The sequence below is a fragment of the Macaca nemestrina genome, chromosome 15 (assembly GCF_043159975.1).
Source record: "Macaca nemestrina isolate mMacNem1 chromosome 15, mMacNem.hap1, whole genome shotgun sequence".
Classification (NCBI taxonomy): domain Eukaryota; kingdom Metazoa; phylum Chordata; class Mammalia; order Primates; family Cercopithecidae; genus Macaca; species Macaca nemestrina.
This window is the reverse complement of record NC_092139.1, coordinates 86,019,738-86,037,240: the sequence shown is the minus strand read 5'-3', so window position 1 is coordinate 86,037,240 and position 17,503 is coordinate 86,019,738. Positions and strand designations below refer to the sequence as shown.

General features: G+C 55.9%; 2 protein-coding genes across 3 annotated transcripts in view; one reads left to right on the top strand and one right to left on the bottom strand.

The window, feature by feature from the left end:
* Positions 1-8,849: 8,849 nt before the first annotated feature.
* LOC105480727 (claudin 5) lies at positions 8,850-10,679 on the top strand. Its single transcript, XM_011739858.2, is given in 3 exon segments — positions 8,850-9,278; positions 9,281-9,411; positions 9,413-10,679. Coding segments are annotated over 3 exon segments (909 nt in total). The 5' UTR covers positions 8,850-9,190; the 3' UTR covers positions 10,103-10,679.
* Positions 10,680-13,094: 2,415 nt separating this feature from the next.
* The window catches only part of LOC105480731 (cell division cycle 45), a 45,336-nt gene continuing 40,927 nt past the window's right edge, over positions 13,095-17,503 (bottom strand). For both annotated transcript variants that reach the window (XM_011739864.3, XM_071080014.1), the window contains exons 17-20: positions 17,029-17,147; positions 16,781-16,857; positions 14,777-14,842; positions 13,095-13,220 (exon numbers count right to left, since the gene is read on the bottom strand). In XM_011739864.3, the coding sequence (XP_011738166.1) occupies positions 14,778-14,842; positions 16,781-16,857; positions 17,029-17,147 (261 nt within the window). In that variant the 3' untranslated portion in view covers positions 13,095-13,220; position 14,777. The remainder of the gene's footprint in view (positions 13,221-14,776; positions 14,843-16,780; positions 16,858-17,028; positions 17,148-17,503) is intronic.

Genomic DNA, 17,503 nt, shown 5'->3' with positions numbered 1-17,503 from the left:
GGCGTGATGGCTCACGCCTGTAATCCCAGCACTTTTGAGGTCGAGACGGGCGGATCCCGAGGTCAGGAGATCAAGACCATCCTGGCTAACACGGTGAAACCCCGGCTCTACTAAAAATACAAAAAAAAAAAAAAAAAATTTGCTGGGCGTGGTGGGGGGCGCCTGTAGTCCCAGCTACTTGGGAGGCTGAGGCAGGAGAATTTCTTGAACCTGGGAGGGAGAGTTTGGAGTGAGCCGAGATCGTGCCACTGCATTCCAACCTGGGGGACAGAGCAAGAATCTGTCTCCAAAAAAAAAAAAAAAGATGTTTTAGTGTGGATCTCTTTAAGTTTATCATGTTTGAGGTTCAGTTTGACTTTTCTCCTCTCTCTCTCTCTCTACAGGGGTCTCATGTTGCCCAGGCTGGTCGTGAACTCCTGGACTCAAGCGGTCCTCCCATCTTGGCCCTCAAAGGTGTGAACCACCACACCTGGCCTCACTTAACTTCTTGAATCTGTAGTGTTTTTTTTTTTCTCTCTCGCTCTCTTTTTTTTTTTATTTTTGCTAAATTCAGGAAATTTCCAGCTATTATTTCTTTGAGTACTTTGTTAACCCCACTCCCTTTCTCCTCTCCTTTGGGCACTCTCATGACGTGGATGTTAGGTCTTTTGTTATGATCTCATATTTTCGGAGCCTTTGTTTATTCTTATTTTTTCAATGAATTTTCTGTCTTGTTCAGATGAGATAATTGGGTTAAAAAAAATTTTTTTTAATAGAGACAGGGTCTCACTATGTTGCCAGTTGGTCTTTAACTCCTGGCCTAAAGTAATCCTCCTGCCTCAGCCTCCCAAAGTGCTACGATTATAGGTGTGAGCCACTGTGGCTGGTCGAGATGGGATAATTGCATTGTTTCAGCTTCCAATTCACCAGTAGTTTCCTCTGTCCCTTCCATGTTGCTGTCTAGCTGATATCCAATGACCTTTTTAAATTTTGGTTACTATATTTTAGTTCTAAAATTTCTTTTTTTTTTTTTTTCAGAGACAGAGTCTCACTGTGTTGCCCATGCTGCAGTACAGTGGTGCGATCTCGGCTCACTGCAACCTCCGCCTCCTGGGTTCTAGAAATTCTCTTGTCTCAGCCTCCCGAGTAGCTGGGATTACAGGTGCCTGCCACCACACCCAGCTAATTTTTTTGTATTTTAGTAGACACAGAGTTTCACCATGTTGCCAAGGCTGGTCTCTAACTCCTGAACTCATGCAATCCACCTGCCTCGCCCTCCCAAAGTGCTAGGATTACAGGCATGAGCCACCATGACTGGCCTAGTTCTAAAATTTCTATGTAGTTCTTATTTCTTTGTAAGACTTCCTATATTTTCATTTGTTTCAAGCATATCTGTAATCACTCACTGAAGCATTTTTATCATGTCTGCTTTGAAATCTGAATTAATTCTCACATCTGTGACATCTCCATCTTTATGTCTGTTGATTGTCTTTTTTTTTTTTTTTTTGAGGCAGGATCTTGCTGTGTTGCCCAGGAGTGCTATGGCACGATCTCAGCTCACTGCAACCTCTGCCTCCCAGGCTCAAGTGATTCTCATGCCTGAGCCTCCAGAGTAGCTGGGACTACAGGCATGCACCACTAAGCCTGGCTAATTTTTTTGTAGAGACGGGGTTTCACCATGTTGATCAGGCTGGTCTCCAACACCTGATCTCAAGTGATCTGCCCACCTCGGTCTCCCAAAGTGCTGGGATTACAGGCGTGAGCCACCGCACCCGGCCAATTTAGTATCTGACTGATACTTGGTATGATGACTTTTCTTCTTTTTTCTTTTTCTTTTTTTTTTTTTTTTTGAGATAGAGTCTTGGTTTGTTGCCCAGGCTGGAGTGCAGTGGCATGATCTCGGCTTACTGTAGCCTCTGCCTCCCAGGTTCAAGCAATTATCCCGCCTCAGCCTCCTGAGTAGCTGGGACTACAGGCGCCTGCCATCACGCCCAGCTAATTTGTTTGAGTTTTTAGTAGAGACGGGGTTCCACTGTGTTGGCCAGGATGGTATTGATCTCCGGACTTCGTGATCCGCCCGCCTTGGCCTCCCAAACTGCTGGGATTACAGGCATGAACCACCCTGCTGGGCCTGATGACTTATTTTCAATCAGAACTTGGATAATTTGGTTATTATAAGACTGTGAATCAGCCGGGTGCGGTGGCTCACGCCTGTAATCCCAGACCTTTGGGAGGCCGAGGAGGGCGGATCACGAGGTCAGGAGATCGAGACCATCCTGGCTAACACAGTGAAACTCTGTCTCTACTAAAAATACAAAAATTTAGCCTTTTTTGTAGGTGTGGTGGCGGGCGCCTGCAGTCCCAGCTACTCTGGAGGCCGAGGCAGGAGAATGGCTTGAACCCGGGAGGCGGAGCTTGCAGTAAGCCAAGATGGTGCCATTGCACTCTAGCCTGGGTGACAGAGTGAGACTCCGTCTCAAAAAAAAAAAAAAAAAAAAAAAGAAAGAAAGACTGTGGATCTTATTTAAATCTTGTGTTTTAGCAAGGGCTTCCTCTGACACCATTCTGGCAGTGACAGGGGACACTTTACTGCCAGGTGGAGGTGGAAGTCCACGTTCTCCACCCTACCTCCATTGACACCTGGGGCCACAGGGATCCCTGTGACTGCTTGGTGGGGCTGGGAGTTCCTGCTCCCCACTCAGCCTCCTGTGATACCCCAGGTATGGATGGGGGGAATGCCTGCTGCTGATCCCCAAGTGGCCTCCACTGGCACCATGTGTGGGCGGGGAGAGCCTCATCACCTCTGGAAAATGATGAAGGTCCTTACCCTCTGCTAGGTTCCTCTGACAGTACCATAGTGAAGACCTGGAGGGGGCCCTTACTACCACGTTAGGAGTGGAAGTCCAGGATCCCCATGTGGTCTCCACTGACACCGTGGTCAGGGAGGGGGACCTATTTCCACTCAAGTCCTCCTTGACCTCTTCCAAACACCCCAGTAGGAGGCTGGAGCATCTCTTACAGCCTGGCAAGGGTAGGAGTCTAGGCTCCCCACTGGTCTTTGCTATTGAGGGCAGGGTTGGGGCCACAGTTTTTTTCTGTAGTAGTTTGGCTTGAGTACAGTGGTTATTGTCTGAAATATTTTTGTTTTGCTAGTCTTTGTCCTGATCTTTTGGCTAGACAGAACAGGCTTTGCTTGGGACTTATTTTGTGCCTGTACCCATTGGTGTTTCTGGGTGTCCAGCTCCTCTGTATGCAGTTTGGGATACATGAATCAAAAAGATAACCTAGGAGGCTGGGCATGGTGGCTCATGCCTGTCACCCCCGTGCTTTGGGAGGCTGAGGCAGGAGGATCCCTTGAGACCAGGAGTTACAAGATCAGCCTGAGCAACATAGCAAGACTGTCTCTACAAAAATTTAAAAAAAATATTAGCTGGGTGGTGGTGCATACCTGTAGTCCCAGCTACTTGGGAGGCTGAGGTGGGAGTATCACTTGAGCCTAGGAGTTCAGAGTTGCAGTGCGCTATGGCTGTGTCCCTGCGCTCCAGCCTGCGTGACAGAATGAGACCTGTTTCTGAAATAAATAAAGTAAGAATAAAAAACAAAAAGACAACCCAGAGAAACACCACCATTTCATCCTTGGCTCTAAGTCTCTGGCTTCTCTGCCTTCTTTATAGCACTTAGAATCTCCTTATGTTTGCTTTATTTATAACATTTAGGGTTTTTATTTGTGGAAGGAATAGGGAAACACGTTTATCTGTCTTCTAGGAAGCAGAAGTCTATTTTGTCTCTGTTTTTTGAGATGGAGTCTTGCTCTGTCATGCCAGCTGGAGTGCAGTGGCACGATCTCAGTTCATTGCAACCTCTGTCTCCTGGGTTCAAGCGATTCTCCTGCCTCAGCCTCTCAAGTAGCTGGAATTACCGGCGCCCGCCACCACACCCAGCTAATTTTTGTATTTTTAGTAGAGACAGGATTTCACCATGTTGGCCAGGCTGGTCTCAAACTCCTGACCTCAGGTGATCCGCCAGCCTCAGTCTCCCAAAGTGCTGGGATTACGAGCTTGAGCCACCACACCCGGCTGCCTTCATTTATTTTTTTCAGGCTCATTCATGGACGTGGTATTGCCTTCATTTTTGAAATATATTTTTGGTGAGTGTAGAATTTAGGTTAAGGCTGGGCATGGTGGCTCATGCTGTAATCCCAGCACTGGGATTGGCGAATGGATCACTTGAGTTCAGGAGTTTAAGACCAGCCTGCACAACATGGTGAAACCCCATCTCTACAAAAAATCTAAAAAATAAAAATAAAATGAAATAAAATAAAATAAATTAGCTGGGTGTGGTGGTGCACGCCTGTAGTCCTAGCTATTTGGGTGCTTGGGCAGCTGAAGAGGGAGGATCACTTGAACCTGGAGGCTGAGGCTGCAGCGAGCCATGTTTGTGCCACTGCACTGCAGCCTAGGTGACAAAGTGAAATCCTGTCTTTAAAAAAAAAAAGAAAAAGAATTTTAGGTTATAGGGATTTTTTTCTTGCAGTACTTTAAAGATATTGCTACACTATCTTCTTGCTTGCATTGTTTCCAACAAGAAATCTCCTTCTTCTTGATTCCTCTGCACACAATGTGTCTTTTTCCTCTCCATGCTTTTAAGACTTTCTCTTTAGCACTAGTTTTACGAAATTTGGTTGATGATGTACTTTGGTGGACCTTTTTTTTTTTTTTTTGAGACGGAGTCTCGTTGTGTTGCCCAGCATGGAGTGCAATGGCATGATCTCGGCTCACTGAAACCTCTGCCTCCCAGGTTCAAGAGATTCTCCCTCAGCCACCTGAGTAATTGGGATTACAGGTGCACGCCACTACGCCCAGCTAATTTTTGTATTTTTAGTAGAGATGGGGTTTCACCATGTTGGCCAGGCTGGTCTCAAACTCTTGACCTCAAGTGATCCGCCCACCTCGGCCTCCTGAAGTGCTGGAATTACAGGTGTGAGCCACTGCACCCGGCCTGGCTCACCATTCTATAGACCCCTTGACCCTTCGTGGATCGTACCAGAGCTCCCTGCCCCCAACTCCCTCACCCGCTGGGGAAGCTAAAGCCACAATCACCTCCAATTCTGACTAACAGCCAGCGATGCCTACTCTGAGGGGCAGGTCTGAGGTTGGATGAGCTGTGAGGGCCCAGGAAGCCCAGGTGGATGGCACTCAGGAATGGAAGAAGAGAACTGGGACTGGCATCGGCCTCCCCTGCAGCCTCGCAGCCTCCACCATGGGGGGCTTCGTTACCAGTAAGGAACTAAGGCGGAGAGGCCACCTCACTAGTCCAGACAGTTTCTTGCTTGCGGGGGAAAATCTGACTCCATGCCTGCGCTTAACCACAAAGAGTAACAACAATGCCAGCAAAACCACCGAGTCTAGCACTGTCCAATCTGGATGCTGCTCACATTGTCACAGCCGCCCGGGGGCCCCACACAGGGTGTCTCGGGCACCTGGTGCCAGCTGTCAGTGACTCACGAGGACCCCAGCTGCTGCTCTCAGCCTGCAGGAGTACTGGCTTGTGTCAAGAAAGGGCACCAGGCCACACTCTGTGCTTAGAGGCTCTGCAAACTTTTGCGGAAATGGAAGGACACATCCTTAACTGTTTCAAAACTGAAAGATAGAAGAAACGCTGTTCTTCACTTCCCCTGAAATCAAATCTGTTAACTAGGAGCTTCCCAAACCCAAATCCCCAGGAATCTTGAGCCTAAATTTAGCTTATCCTTGGAAGGTCACCGGATTACCCTGGGGCAGGGTCAGCCAGCAGCTGCTTAAGATAAACTTGGCTTTTCTGCAGACTCAGGCTTTTCTCACACACAATTAATGAGATCCTGCCGTACTTCCCCTGGGAAAGCAGAACAATGGCTGGGGTGAGCAGGTGGCCTTGGCCAGCGCTCTGCCCCAAGGGCCCTTCGCCAGAGATCAGGGGTTTGTGTCCCTGCCTGAACAGGACACCTCCGATCTCTACCTGCAGGCTCTGGACCACCGTGGCACTCTGGACATAAGGTCACTTCTGTCCCTTGGATGCCCAGCCCCTTCCCACCTCTGGGATCTTGCACTGGCTATTGCTTCTGCTCTGGCTGGAACTTATTCCCCGGATCCCTGTGAAATGTCACCTCTTCAGAGAGGTCCTCACCACTGTCTTTCCTGCCCAGTTCTTGGTTGACAGGTTCCTGTCAGCTCTTTATGGGCAGGAGCTACCTGTGCTGTGTGCTCTGCCTAGAGACAGTGCTTGCCACAGAGTAGGTGGGCAGACCCTCCATCAGTGGCAGGAAAGGTGGATGCACCCTCATGCCCCACCGGAGTCTGGCCTGAGCCACTCAGAGGCCAGCCTCCATCTGAGGTGGGTTTGTCCGGGGTAGTGTCAGCCCCTGCGGCCCTCTCTGGGCCTCTCTGCATTGGCACTGGTTCCACTGCAGCCTGGAGCCTCGAGCAACAGGGTAGAAATCAGATTGTGAAAGGTGAAGCCTGAGACTCCTCTGCCATGTCCCTGTGATGCTGTAAGGCTGCCGCCAAAGAAGCGTGAGCTTGCTGGGGCCACCCTAGGGTGCCAGGTAGGAGAGAAGAAAAACAGGCAGCCAGGGGAGAAGGGAGAGCCTTGGGCTGGCTGCAGCCCCAAGCTGGCTAGAGGGCGACAGGCAGCCTCCTGTGCAGGACAGAAACACGAAGACAGCCGCCCTGTGGAGGTTATTCCTGGATACCGGGTGGGAAAATCAACAAGCAAATGGACAGGTCCAGCTCAAGCCTCTGAAAGCAATGCTGGGGGACGGTGCAGCAAGGTGTTCCTGGAAGTGATCTCGGCAACACAACTTAGAAGATGAGCAGGCCGGGCGCGGTGGCTCAAGCCTGTAATCCCAGCACTTTGGGAGGCCGAGACGGGCGGATCACGAGGTCAGATCGAGACCATCCTGGCTAACACGGTGAAACCCCGTCTCTACTAAAAAATACAAAAAACTAGCCGGGCGAGGTGGCGGGCGTCTGTAGTCCCAGCTACTCGGGAGGCTGAGGCAGGAGAATGGCGTGAACCCGGGAGGCGGAGCTTGCAGTGAGCTGAGATCCGGCCACTGCACTCCAGTTTGGGCGACAAAGCGAGACTCTGTCTCAACAACAAAAAAAAAAAAAAAAAAGAAGATGAGCAGGACCTAACCTGACAGACCCACACCGCGGGCAGAAGAGGCCAAGGTAAGAGACGGCCCACGTGAGGCCCATAGGCAGGTGAGTCTGCTGGGGCAGAGTGTGCTCAGGGCCTCGCCAAGCCTGGTGACTGGACTGGCCAGTCCTAGCACATGCAGGTACACATCAGTCCAGCTGCTCTAGGGGTCGGCTCTTTGTCCATGGGCAATGTGAGCCATGGAGGGTCTTAGGTAGGGTGAGGCCCAGAAGACGGGCCTGCTGGGGTGGCCTAGTTGGGCAAGGGCAGGTTCTTGATGAGCTGAGGAGGCCACAGCAGTCATCCCAGGAAGATGGTGGCATGGAAGGGCTGGGAGTAGGGGGATCCAGGGAAGGTCCCTGGGCTTGGGCTAGGGGATAGTAAGAGTGAGAGGGTGGGTGGGTCAGCTGGACCCCTGGAGTACACAGAGGAGATGTCCAGGAGGGTCTGTAGAAGAAGGGGTGTGGCCCATGGGTCTGCAGCAGGAGGGATGCAGTGACTAAAGTGATAGCTGGGAGAAGGCAGTGGTCCTCAGAGCCACACCTGGTGGGGAGAGGCCACGTGGGGCTGAGCAAAGAGGGTACGATTTCCCTCCAGCCTCAGGGCTGGGCACACTTGCCTTCAGAGCCTCCCCACACTAGGTGAGCCAGATGCTGGCCTTACCTCATTTACCATCTCAGAGCCATCTGAAGGGGGAGAAGGGAACCAGGCCCCAGGAGGCAGAAAGTCATCAAAGCTCCCACATCCGTGACCAGCCTCAGTGCCATGCTTTTTCTATGGAGGGTCCTGTCCAATGGAACTGAGCACAGATCAGATAAAAGAACTGGGCACCCAGTGGCTTCAGTCCAGGGCCTGGAGTTCAAACTTTACTGGAAACAAAGGGGCCGACAGAGATTGGAGAAAGAACTGCTAGAAAGGGGCTGGTATCCCCATGGGACTGTGGGTTTTGGAGCCTTGTGCCCCCACCTGAGCCTCAGGGGGCCCGGAGTGTCCACCCCAGTGGACCTTTCGAGAAATGGCTGGGCCATTGTGCAGAAGAATGCCCGGAAATCCCGCGCCGCCCTCCCCCAGCAAGGATGGGGGCTCTTCCTCCTGGCCAGGAAACTCCAAGTTGGCTTCCGGAGGGTGGCCTGGGGGCTGGGGTGCCAGGGACACCATCGCCACTGGTGGGAGGGCAGGGCACAGCCCCTCCGTGTCCCTTTGTCTCTCCTGTCTGAAGGCCAGAGCAGGCTGCTAGGCCTGGGGCCACCACTGCCCCTGGGTATACACTCAGTGTGCTGGGTCACTGAGAACTTCCTGAAGTGGTGTCACCTGAGCTGGGCCCCCAAGGATGGGGTGCGGGCAGTACCGCAGGAAGAGGAACAGGCCCTATGAAGATTGAGAGGTCTGGGAAGCCCCTGCAGCTTGGGAGAGTGGGAGTCGCCAGGCAGGGGTAAAGCCCCTGTGCCACCGCTTTGTGCCAGAGACTCAGGCTCCAGAGAGGCAGTGAGTGGCATGGGGGGGGTGAGGCTGGAGCCTGGGCCTGACCTCCATATGGCTGCCTGGCGTCTCCGTTTGCCATGGGGTGAGAGAGACAGTGCCGGGACTCAGAGCGGGGCTGGAGAGAGAGTGCGGGAAAGGGCCTGGGTGGGGCTTGGACTCCGGGGCGGGCTTTCTGGAGACACCCCCTACAAGGGCCTCTACGGCTGTGACAGGGGTTGGGGGGTGGCGGCTCCTGCAAACCCCAGTCAGTGGAGTGGAGCTGGCTCCGGTGGAAGAGACCACTGGGCTCAGTAGGGGATGTGGGAGTGGACCGGGTGGTGCAGGCTGGGGGTCAAGCGCCTTCTGAAGTGACGCGGCCGGAACACGCAGGGAGGCGGCTCAAGAAGCGGGCCCTAGGCCAGCCCAGAACGCGCTTGGCCGCGACTAGGATAACCGCGGGTGGGGCTGGGGGCGGCGGCCGGGCGGGGAGCCGTCCTGCGCCCTCAGCTACCCCCCAAGAGCCGTTGTTTTCCTAACTTCAGCTGCCAGGGGCTCTGTGATTGGCTGCGGGACGATGGCCCGCGCACGGATTGGCTGGTTCGGGCCGGGGGGCCGGGCCCGGGGGACAGAATCCGCCCCCGAACCTTCAAAGAGGGTACCCCCGGCAGGAGTTGGCAGACCTAGAAGGTGCGACAGACCCGCGGGGCAAACGGACTGGGGCCGAGAGCCGGGAGCGCGGGCGCAAAGGCACTAGGGCCCGCCCAGGGCGCCGCGCAGCACGGCCTTGGGGGTTCTGGGGGGCCGTCGGGCTCGCGTCTCTCCTCTAGCCATGGGGTCCGCAGCGTTGGAGATACTGGGCCTGGTGCTGTGCCTGGTGGGCTGGGGGGGTCTGATCCTGGCTTGCGGGCTGCCCATGTGGCAGGTGACTGCCTTCCTGGACCACAACATCGTGACGGCGCAGACCACCTGGAAGGGGCTGTGGATGTCGTGCGTGGTGCAGAGCACGGGGCACATGCAGTGCAAGGTGTACGACTCGGTGCTGGCTCTGAGCACCGAGGTGCAGGCAGCGCGGGCGCTCACCGTGGGCGCCGTGCTGTTGGCGTTCGTTGCGCTCTTCGTGACCTTGGCGGGAGCGCAGTGCACCACCTGCGTGGCCCCGGGCCCGGCAAAGGCGCGTGTGGCCCTCACGGGAGGCGTGCTTTACCTGCTTTGCGGGCTGCTTGCGCTAGTGCCACTCTGCTGGTTCGCCAACATTGTCGTCCGCGAGTTCTACGATCCGTCTGTGCCCGTGTCGCAGAAGTACGAGCTGGGCGCAGCGCTGTATATCGGCTGGGCGGCCACCGCGCTGCTCATGGTAGGCGGCGGCCTCTTGTGCTGCGGTGCCTGGGTCTGCACCAGCCGTCCCGACCTCAGCTTCCCCGTGAAGTATTCGGCGCCGCGGCGGCCCACGGCCACCGGCGACTACGACAAGAAGAACTACGTCTGAGGGCGCTGGGCACGGCGGGGGCCCTCCTGCCAGCTACGCCTGCGAGGCGTTGGATGAGCCTGGGGAGCCCCGCATGGACCTGCGGCTTCCGCCGGGTAGCGCCGCGCGCAGGCACCGCAGAACGTCCGGCTCTGCACCCCGACGCGGTTCCTGGATGGGCTCCTGCCTGCGCCCGCAGCTGACCCTCTCCTGCCACCAGCCGGGCTCTGCCCTTAACAGACGGACTCGGACAGTTTCCTTTTCTGTGCGCGGCGCTGTTTCCACAGGCAGAGCGGGTGTCAGACTGAGGATGCCGCTTCCCCTCCAAGACGCTGGGGGTCTTGGCTGTTGCCTGACTTCCCAGAGGCTCCTGCTGACTTCGGAGGGGCGGATGGAGAGCCCAGGGACCCCACGGGAGAGATGTGTACAGCTGGTCTTTACCCCATCAGCAGGGCCCGAGCCCAGGGGCCAGTTACTTGGCCTGGACCTCCCGGTCTCACTCCAACATCTCCCCAGGCAAGGCTTGTGGGCACCGGAGCTTGAGAGTGGGCGGGAGTGGGAAGGCTAAGAATCTACTTAGTAAATGGTTTGAATTCTCTCCCGCCTGTGTCCTGTTCTCTGTCCAGCCATCTCCCGTGTCCAGCAGCCCCATTCATCACCCACCAGCCCCGCCCTCCCAAGGACTCCTGTAGGGACCTCCTCCCAGGGCTGGCATTTTCCCCATCCTCCCTGCTACCTTCCCACCAGGTGGGAGACACAGCCACCACTTACTACAGCCCAGAAAGGCGGGATCTGCGGTCAGAAGAGCGGCTGCTGCAGTCATGGGGCCCTGGGGCCCGGGATGGGACAGGGGCGGGGGCAGCGGCAGACCCCAGCAGGGTGAAGCGCCCTCAACACAGGCTGGTGAGTGGGGGTCCTGCGATGTGGGAAGTGCTGGGGGTGGGCAGTCAGGCCGCTGGCTTCTCTCAGAAAGGGCTGAGCCCCACACAGCACAGGGCGAGGTTTTCCACTGCAGTCTCAGGGCTTGCCTAGTTCCGGGTCCCATCAAGTGGCCACAGAGGTCTGTAGAACTCCCGACCAGGCCCTTTCCAATGGTGGGTGGGGCAGGAATAGGGGTGAATGCAGGACACGCCGGTCAACAGTGGGGTTGCCATGGGAGGAGGTGCTGACAGCTGGTTGCCCAGAGTACCACACCTTGGCTCCAGCCCCTCGTCCTGGCTCCTTCACCAGTCCCAGCGTAGCTCCCTACAGAGCCTGTGCCCACCCACCCTGCCGGCCTGGCAGCCTGCCCAGACTGGTACTGACAACCAGCACCTGTGCCAGCCCCTGCTGGGGGCACCTTCCTCCTCCAGGGGCTGTATGACCTGGGAGTCAGGGCTGGCCCCTGCCAGGCATCTCGGAATAGGGGGTCTAGAGCCATCTAACAGTCACTGAGAGCTCATTGTTTTTAGCCTTGTTCTAGGTACTTTGAATTAACACATTTTTAACTTTTGACATAAAGCTAGAAGCAGAAGAGAGCAGCTGATGAAGGGGGCATGCTGCAGGGAAGAGCTCTAAGCCCAGCTGGAAGGAAGACTTGGCATCTGCTCCAACCTGGCCTCGGGGGCCCTGCCCAGAAATGTCTGGGCCACATCCAGTGGCAGGGAGTCTCCTAGGTCTGGCCAGGCTACCACCATGGGGCAGTGGCAGAACCCCAAGAATGTGGGCTCAGTGGGGCTTAGGGCAGCCGCTGGAATGTGTGGCAGCTTCCTGGGAGCTGCTGTGGAACCAGAGGTGGGATGAGTTACAGGGATAGGGGCCCCACAGTACAGAGGTCCTCAGGAGGCCTGACCTGTGCCCCACCTGGGCCTGTAGAGCAGGGACCAAGAGCAGTCCCCAAGCTTGGGAGTGTGTGATCCCAGAGCTGTGGCCCTGGGCAGAGCCGGAAACAATGGTCCTTACACTCTTGCATCTGGCCACTGGGGCTGGGTAGTACCAGGTCTGGTGCGTTTGGTCAGAAGCTGAGGCTCAAGGCTGCCTGGGAGGGCTGCATCCCACACAAGCTGTTTCCTAAGAAAGGAAGGGCATGGGGCTGGGCATGGGATGGCTCACGGCTATAATCCCAGCACTTTGGGAGGCCGAGGGGGGCGGATCACAAGGTCAGGAGATCAAGACCATCCTGGCCAACATGGCAACACCCCATCTCTACTAAAAATACAAAAATTAGCTGGGCGTGGTGGCCATGCCTGTAATCCCAGCTACTCAGGAAGCTGAGGCAGGAGAACTGCTTGAACCCTGGAGGCAGAGGAAGCAGTGAGCCGAGATCGTGCCACTGCACTCCAGCCTGGCGACAGAGCGAGACTGTCTCAAAAAAAACAAAACAAAACAAAACAAAAAAACGAAGGGCATGGAAAGGCAGCTGCACAGCCTCTGAACTTTCCCAAATGGCCAGGGTGGGCAGCTCAAGGGCCCCAGGGAGCTGTGCAAACCACCAGAGGCGAGGGGGGTGCCCAGCCTCCAGTCCAGCTCTGACCCTTTTGTGCCCACTGCCCTTTGCCAAGGGCTGCACCAAGACCAGCCCCACCTACCTGTGTGTGCTTTTCCAGGTCACTCTTTCTGAGCTTTTCCCCACTGACTTAAAACCTACCCAAATCACTCCTGCCTTCAAAGACCTGAAAAAGAGTGCTGGATGGTGAGACCCACGGGTGGCGGGATGGCTGAGAGAGTGGACTAGCTATGTGGCTGAGGCCAAGTGGACCGGAGGAAGTGGTAGGTGGACAGAGCCAGGTGCTGGCTGGCACCACTAGGCAGTGGCCAGTGCAGGTGCTGTGAGGAGGCGGGGATGCTGAGGGGTACTGACCTCTGCCCACTGCCACCCAGAGGTCCTGGAGGACAGAGTGAGGAGATCTTGTACTTCGGGCCAATCCTCATGCTGATTTCCTGCCAGGCGCTGAGGGTACCTGGGGCCCAGGACCTATAGAAGACTCAAGGCACACCTAAGCACTGGCCTCGAGACCAGAGCCACAATGGGGACGGAGCCTAAAATAAGCATTTTATTTAATAAAAAATGGCTTCTACATCTCAAATCATGTACATAACTTACAATCTAAATGAAAGCCAGTTATATAAATAAGGAGGTCATTCCTGAAGAAATCAAATTCTAGAAAAGAAAACAAAAAACAAGTTTCAAACAATGTTGATGTGCCACCAAATTAAACAAACTGCCCAGGCATTCCCTCTGGGTAGTGCTTCTGAGTAGCCAGGACTGCTTGTGGGGGTGAGGCCACCCCAGACTCAGAGGCCTCTGCTGTCCTCACAGCACCCCTTGCCTGGGCTGAGCTGTCCTACATCAGAGCTCCTTCCAGGCACCTTCTCACCTCACGGACCCCACCCAGCTGCTCAGCCAGCCCCCTGGCACCCTCCCATGGGGTCTCTCCCTCCATCCCTCGGTACTCTGCTGCTCAGCCCTCCTGGCCCAGGCCACCTGTACCCCTGCCTCAGTGGAAGAACACACAGCAGCATAACATCATCACCAAGCAGGCTGCAGGGAAGGGGTCTGCCTCTAGCACCCACTCCACTGCTGGAGAGCCCCACCTCTGCATCTGCCCCACACTACACAGTCCTGTGCTGATGCTCACATTCATCGTCTAAGGAGAGAGTGGGCCCCATTTTTGGATGAGGAAACAGGCTCAGTCTGATTAGGTGGCTGGTCCAAGGTCACTGCTGATGAGCCTAAAGAACTTGCCAAAAACCCGAGGGTCTGACCCAGAGCCCTTCCCCTAACATGGGCCCTGTGTAGTCCAGGCCACCCTGAGAGGAACTGTGGGGTCCCTGAGGCCCCCTGTGCTGTTGTCAGTCGAACACCCCCACTCCAGCCCCAAAAGAACAGGTGCTTGCCCCTGGAGGGATGGACAGACGGACGGATGGGTGGGAGAGTGGGAAGGACCCCAGGCCTGGCCTGAAGGACCTCCTACAACACAGCCTTGGCAGGGCCCTTCTGCCACAGCCGCAGCCTCCAGGCTAGGGCTCCGGGAGATGCAGGGCTGGATGTGGCATTCCCTGTGGGGAACCTGGGCTGAGAGATGGTCACAAAGACACAAGGCAGGCCTATTTCCTGGGAACCCTTAAGAAAGAGGTAGTACACGGGGCAGTGGGAGGTGTCCCGGGTCAGTGACCTGCCAGTGAATCCCATCGGGGCCCTCAGGACAGCTGTGTGCTGGTGAAGGCCCCAGCAGAACCGGCACTTTGGAATTCCCAGCTGAGTGGCTGCCAACAGCTTTGCTTTCTCATGAGCCAAGCACACAAAAGCCTACATGCCTGCTCTGTGGGCTCTTGCCCAGCACTTGACATGAAGGCTGTGGGACAGGAGGCTCCAGGTGGCCTCCGAGGGCAGCACCAGGGAGTCTGTGTGTGACATGTGTCACACGGGATGCCCAGCCCCAGAGTGTGGTCAGCAGAGGGTGAATACCAGCTCTTTCTGAAGGGATCGCAGGGGCTTAATGAAATTAGCTACCTCAAAATGCCCCATTGTGGCCCTGCTGGCAGCCTAAGGACAGATGTGCTTGGGAAAAATGTGTTGGCTCCAATCTCCTCAAGAACCCTGCTTTGGTCTGAAACCCAAGTAAAAGCCTCCGTTGAGGGAGGACAGAGCAGGGCATCAGGGTCGGGCTCTGAGGGGGCTGCTACAGCTGCCCCTGCAGAACCCCTGTAACTCACCCTAGGATAGGAGGGAAATCAGTGCATCCAGAAACTTGCTCCGATCCTCAGCTTTCAGCTCAATTACTGAAGTAATGAAAGAAAAACAGCCGTGAGAAGGGAGGAGTAGGAACACAAGGCAGGGCACAGAACTGCCCCCGCCGCCGGCCCTCCACCGCATTCCAAAGTGTGCAGCTCCTCCTGGTCTGTGGTGTTCTGCACTCAGTGGTTGTGTCTCTGTCTCACTGTACCTCGTCGTCAGAACTGCTGTCTGCACTGCTAGAGAGGCCAGGGCTGGGGAGTGCAGAGAACCCCGCCCCGGGAAGCCAATAGAGGGGACACAGGGAGGGGCCCTACAGACCTGGACAGAAACGGGCCTGCCCACCCCACCTGGCATGAATCCTGGTCCCCAGAGTGGGTTGTGGAAGTCCTTGGGTGGGGCAGGACACTTTTGGACGCACTCTGGCCAATGCCTCGGCTTCAGTGTTCTCTTCCCCACAAGGGGACATGGTGCAAACTGCCCATATCACAGGGCCCTCAGGCTCAGCTGAGCACACAAACCCTCACCACAAAGCAAAACTAGCCCCCAGAATGGGGCTGGCCTGGCCCTGGGAGCCGTCTATGCCGCCAGCCACAGCCCCGAGAGCCCCAGATCCAGCCTGACACAGGTGGGTACTGGCCATGGCCCACTCTGCACCCCCACCCCTGGCTGTCTACCCTCAGGGAGACCAGGCAGTTCCCAGCCCGAATCCTCCCTGTATAATGAAGCCAGATATTCTGCAGGCCAGTGGGTGTCCATTCACCTCTCCCACAGCACAAGCACAAAAGAGTTAGCAGGGGCTGCTGTGCGGGGTGAACCGGCGCCACACAGTGCCACAGCCATGGCTGGGTCTGGCTCAAGGAAGGCAGCTCTGAGATGGCTGAGGCCACTTCAACAAAGGCTGGATCTCCCATGACAGTGTCTATCATTGTTGAGGAATCCGTGGTGATGAGGCAAGAAAATTTCCTTTCTCAGAGGTGCGGGAAGTACTGAGGTTGTTGAGCTGAACTGTCTCCCCCAAATCCCTATGTTGAAGCCCTAACCCCCAGGACCTTAGAATGTGACTGTGGCAATTAAGTTCAAATGGGGTTGTTAGGATGGGCTCTAATCCAATCTGTCTGGTGTCCTCGGAAGATGAAGCGGTTTGGACACACACACCAGGGAGGTGTGCAGAGGGAAGACCATGTGAAGACACAGAGAGAAGGTGGGCATCTGTGTGAGCCAAGGAGAGAGGCCTCAGGAGAAGCCAGCCCTGCCCCGCCTTGACCTGGGCCTTCTCGCCCCTAGGACTGGGAGGAGACACGTGGTTGAAGCCACCCTGTCTGTGGTATTTTGCTATGGCAGCTTTAGCAAACTAACCCAGGGTGAAATATCAGTAAGTCTGTTTTACTTTAAAGCCTGTCAATAAGAATAAGAAGGCAAACACAGCCGAATGTGAACCATCTTCTGTGCTGGTGCTGGGGAAGCAACAGGCGGGCAGGCCCATCTATTCTGGGCTCATCTGACACATAGGTGGGGCTAGTGTCCCAGCTGTCTCACAGGTAGCACCTATCACGACACACACCTTTAACCCGTGGAGAGGGGGCTGGGCACAGCATGGGGTGGTATCCTGGGTCATCACAGGCCCTGCTGTTTCCTCATCCCATGAAACAGAAACAACCCAACCCTGACAGGTGAGACGGAGGCCCAGGGGCCCTGGTGGCCAGTTCTCTAGGCTTGCTGGGAAAGTGATCCTTAGCACTGGCTGTAAGGCCAGAGTCAGGCCTGTCATTCCCTGGGAAACACTTTTTCCCTTTCTAAGGAGCCTGAGGCTCACCAGAGCTCCCTGAGCCACCAGGAGTAGCCTGTCTGAGGGCCGGATCTGGAAGGTCAAGAGAGCTGTTGGCCAGGCTCCTCCAGCCATGCCAACTTGCCTGGTTCCAGGGCCTGCAGTGGCATTGAAGGGTCAGGTGGGGAAGTGTGGCAGAGTGGCAGAAGACTCTTACCTGAGAGGTCAAAATGGTTGTGCAGCATCCGGGAGCTGGTGCTTTCCGCTGCCTTCTCAAATGCCCGCCCAAAAAAGCTGCAGATACACAAGACATGTCGGGGATCAGGCTGCCTGCAATGGACCTTTCCCATCCCCGGCCCCAGGACAAACACTAGAGGCAAATACCACTCTACTCAGCAGGGCTAACAAGCTGACACCCCCAACACCCCCCACCCTCCAGTCCCAGGACGAGTGGAAATTGCTCACTTCTTCCTGTCCGAGCTGTCGGTCTCTGGGGGGATGCCCACCACGGTCACTGTGCCATGCTCCACGCTCAGGGGGGCAGCCATCACCAGAGGCAGCAGCTTGCAGCGCCTGTTCTTTGTCTATGGAGTTGGAGAGAGCACCCTCTGTCAGAGTACGATGGGCCCCAGCTCACCACTCAGAGCCCAGAGCCCGACAGCACCCACTCACTCTACTCCCCAGAGCCTCCAGGGACTCTGTCATCAGAGAAGATGCCTTGGTCCCCACCCAGCCACCCCAAGTTAGATGCCCATTGTGTACCAGCCTAGCCCCACTGCCCCTTGGCTGTTTGTTGCAGGGAGCCCGCCCTGCTGTCTCCTCCCTCACCTCCTTCAGGTCCTGCGGCAGCTGCCACCTTCTCCAGGAGGCCCCAGGCCACCCCGCCTCGTCCTGCTCCATCCCCTGGCAGCACATGCTCTCATCTTAACCGCAGCTACCA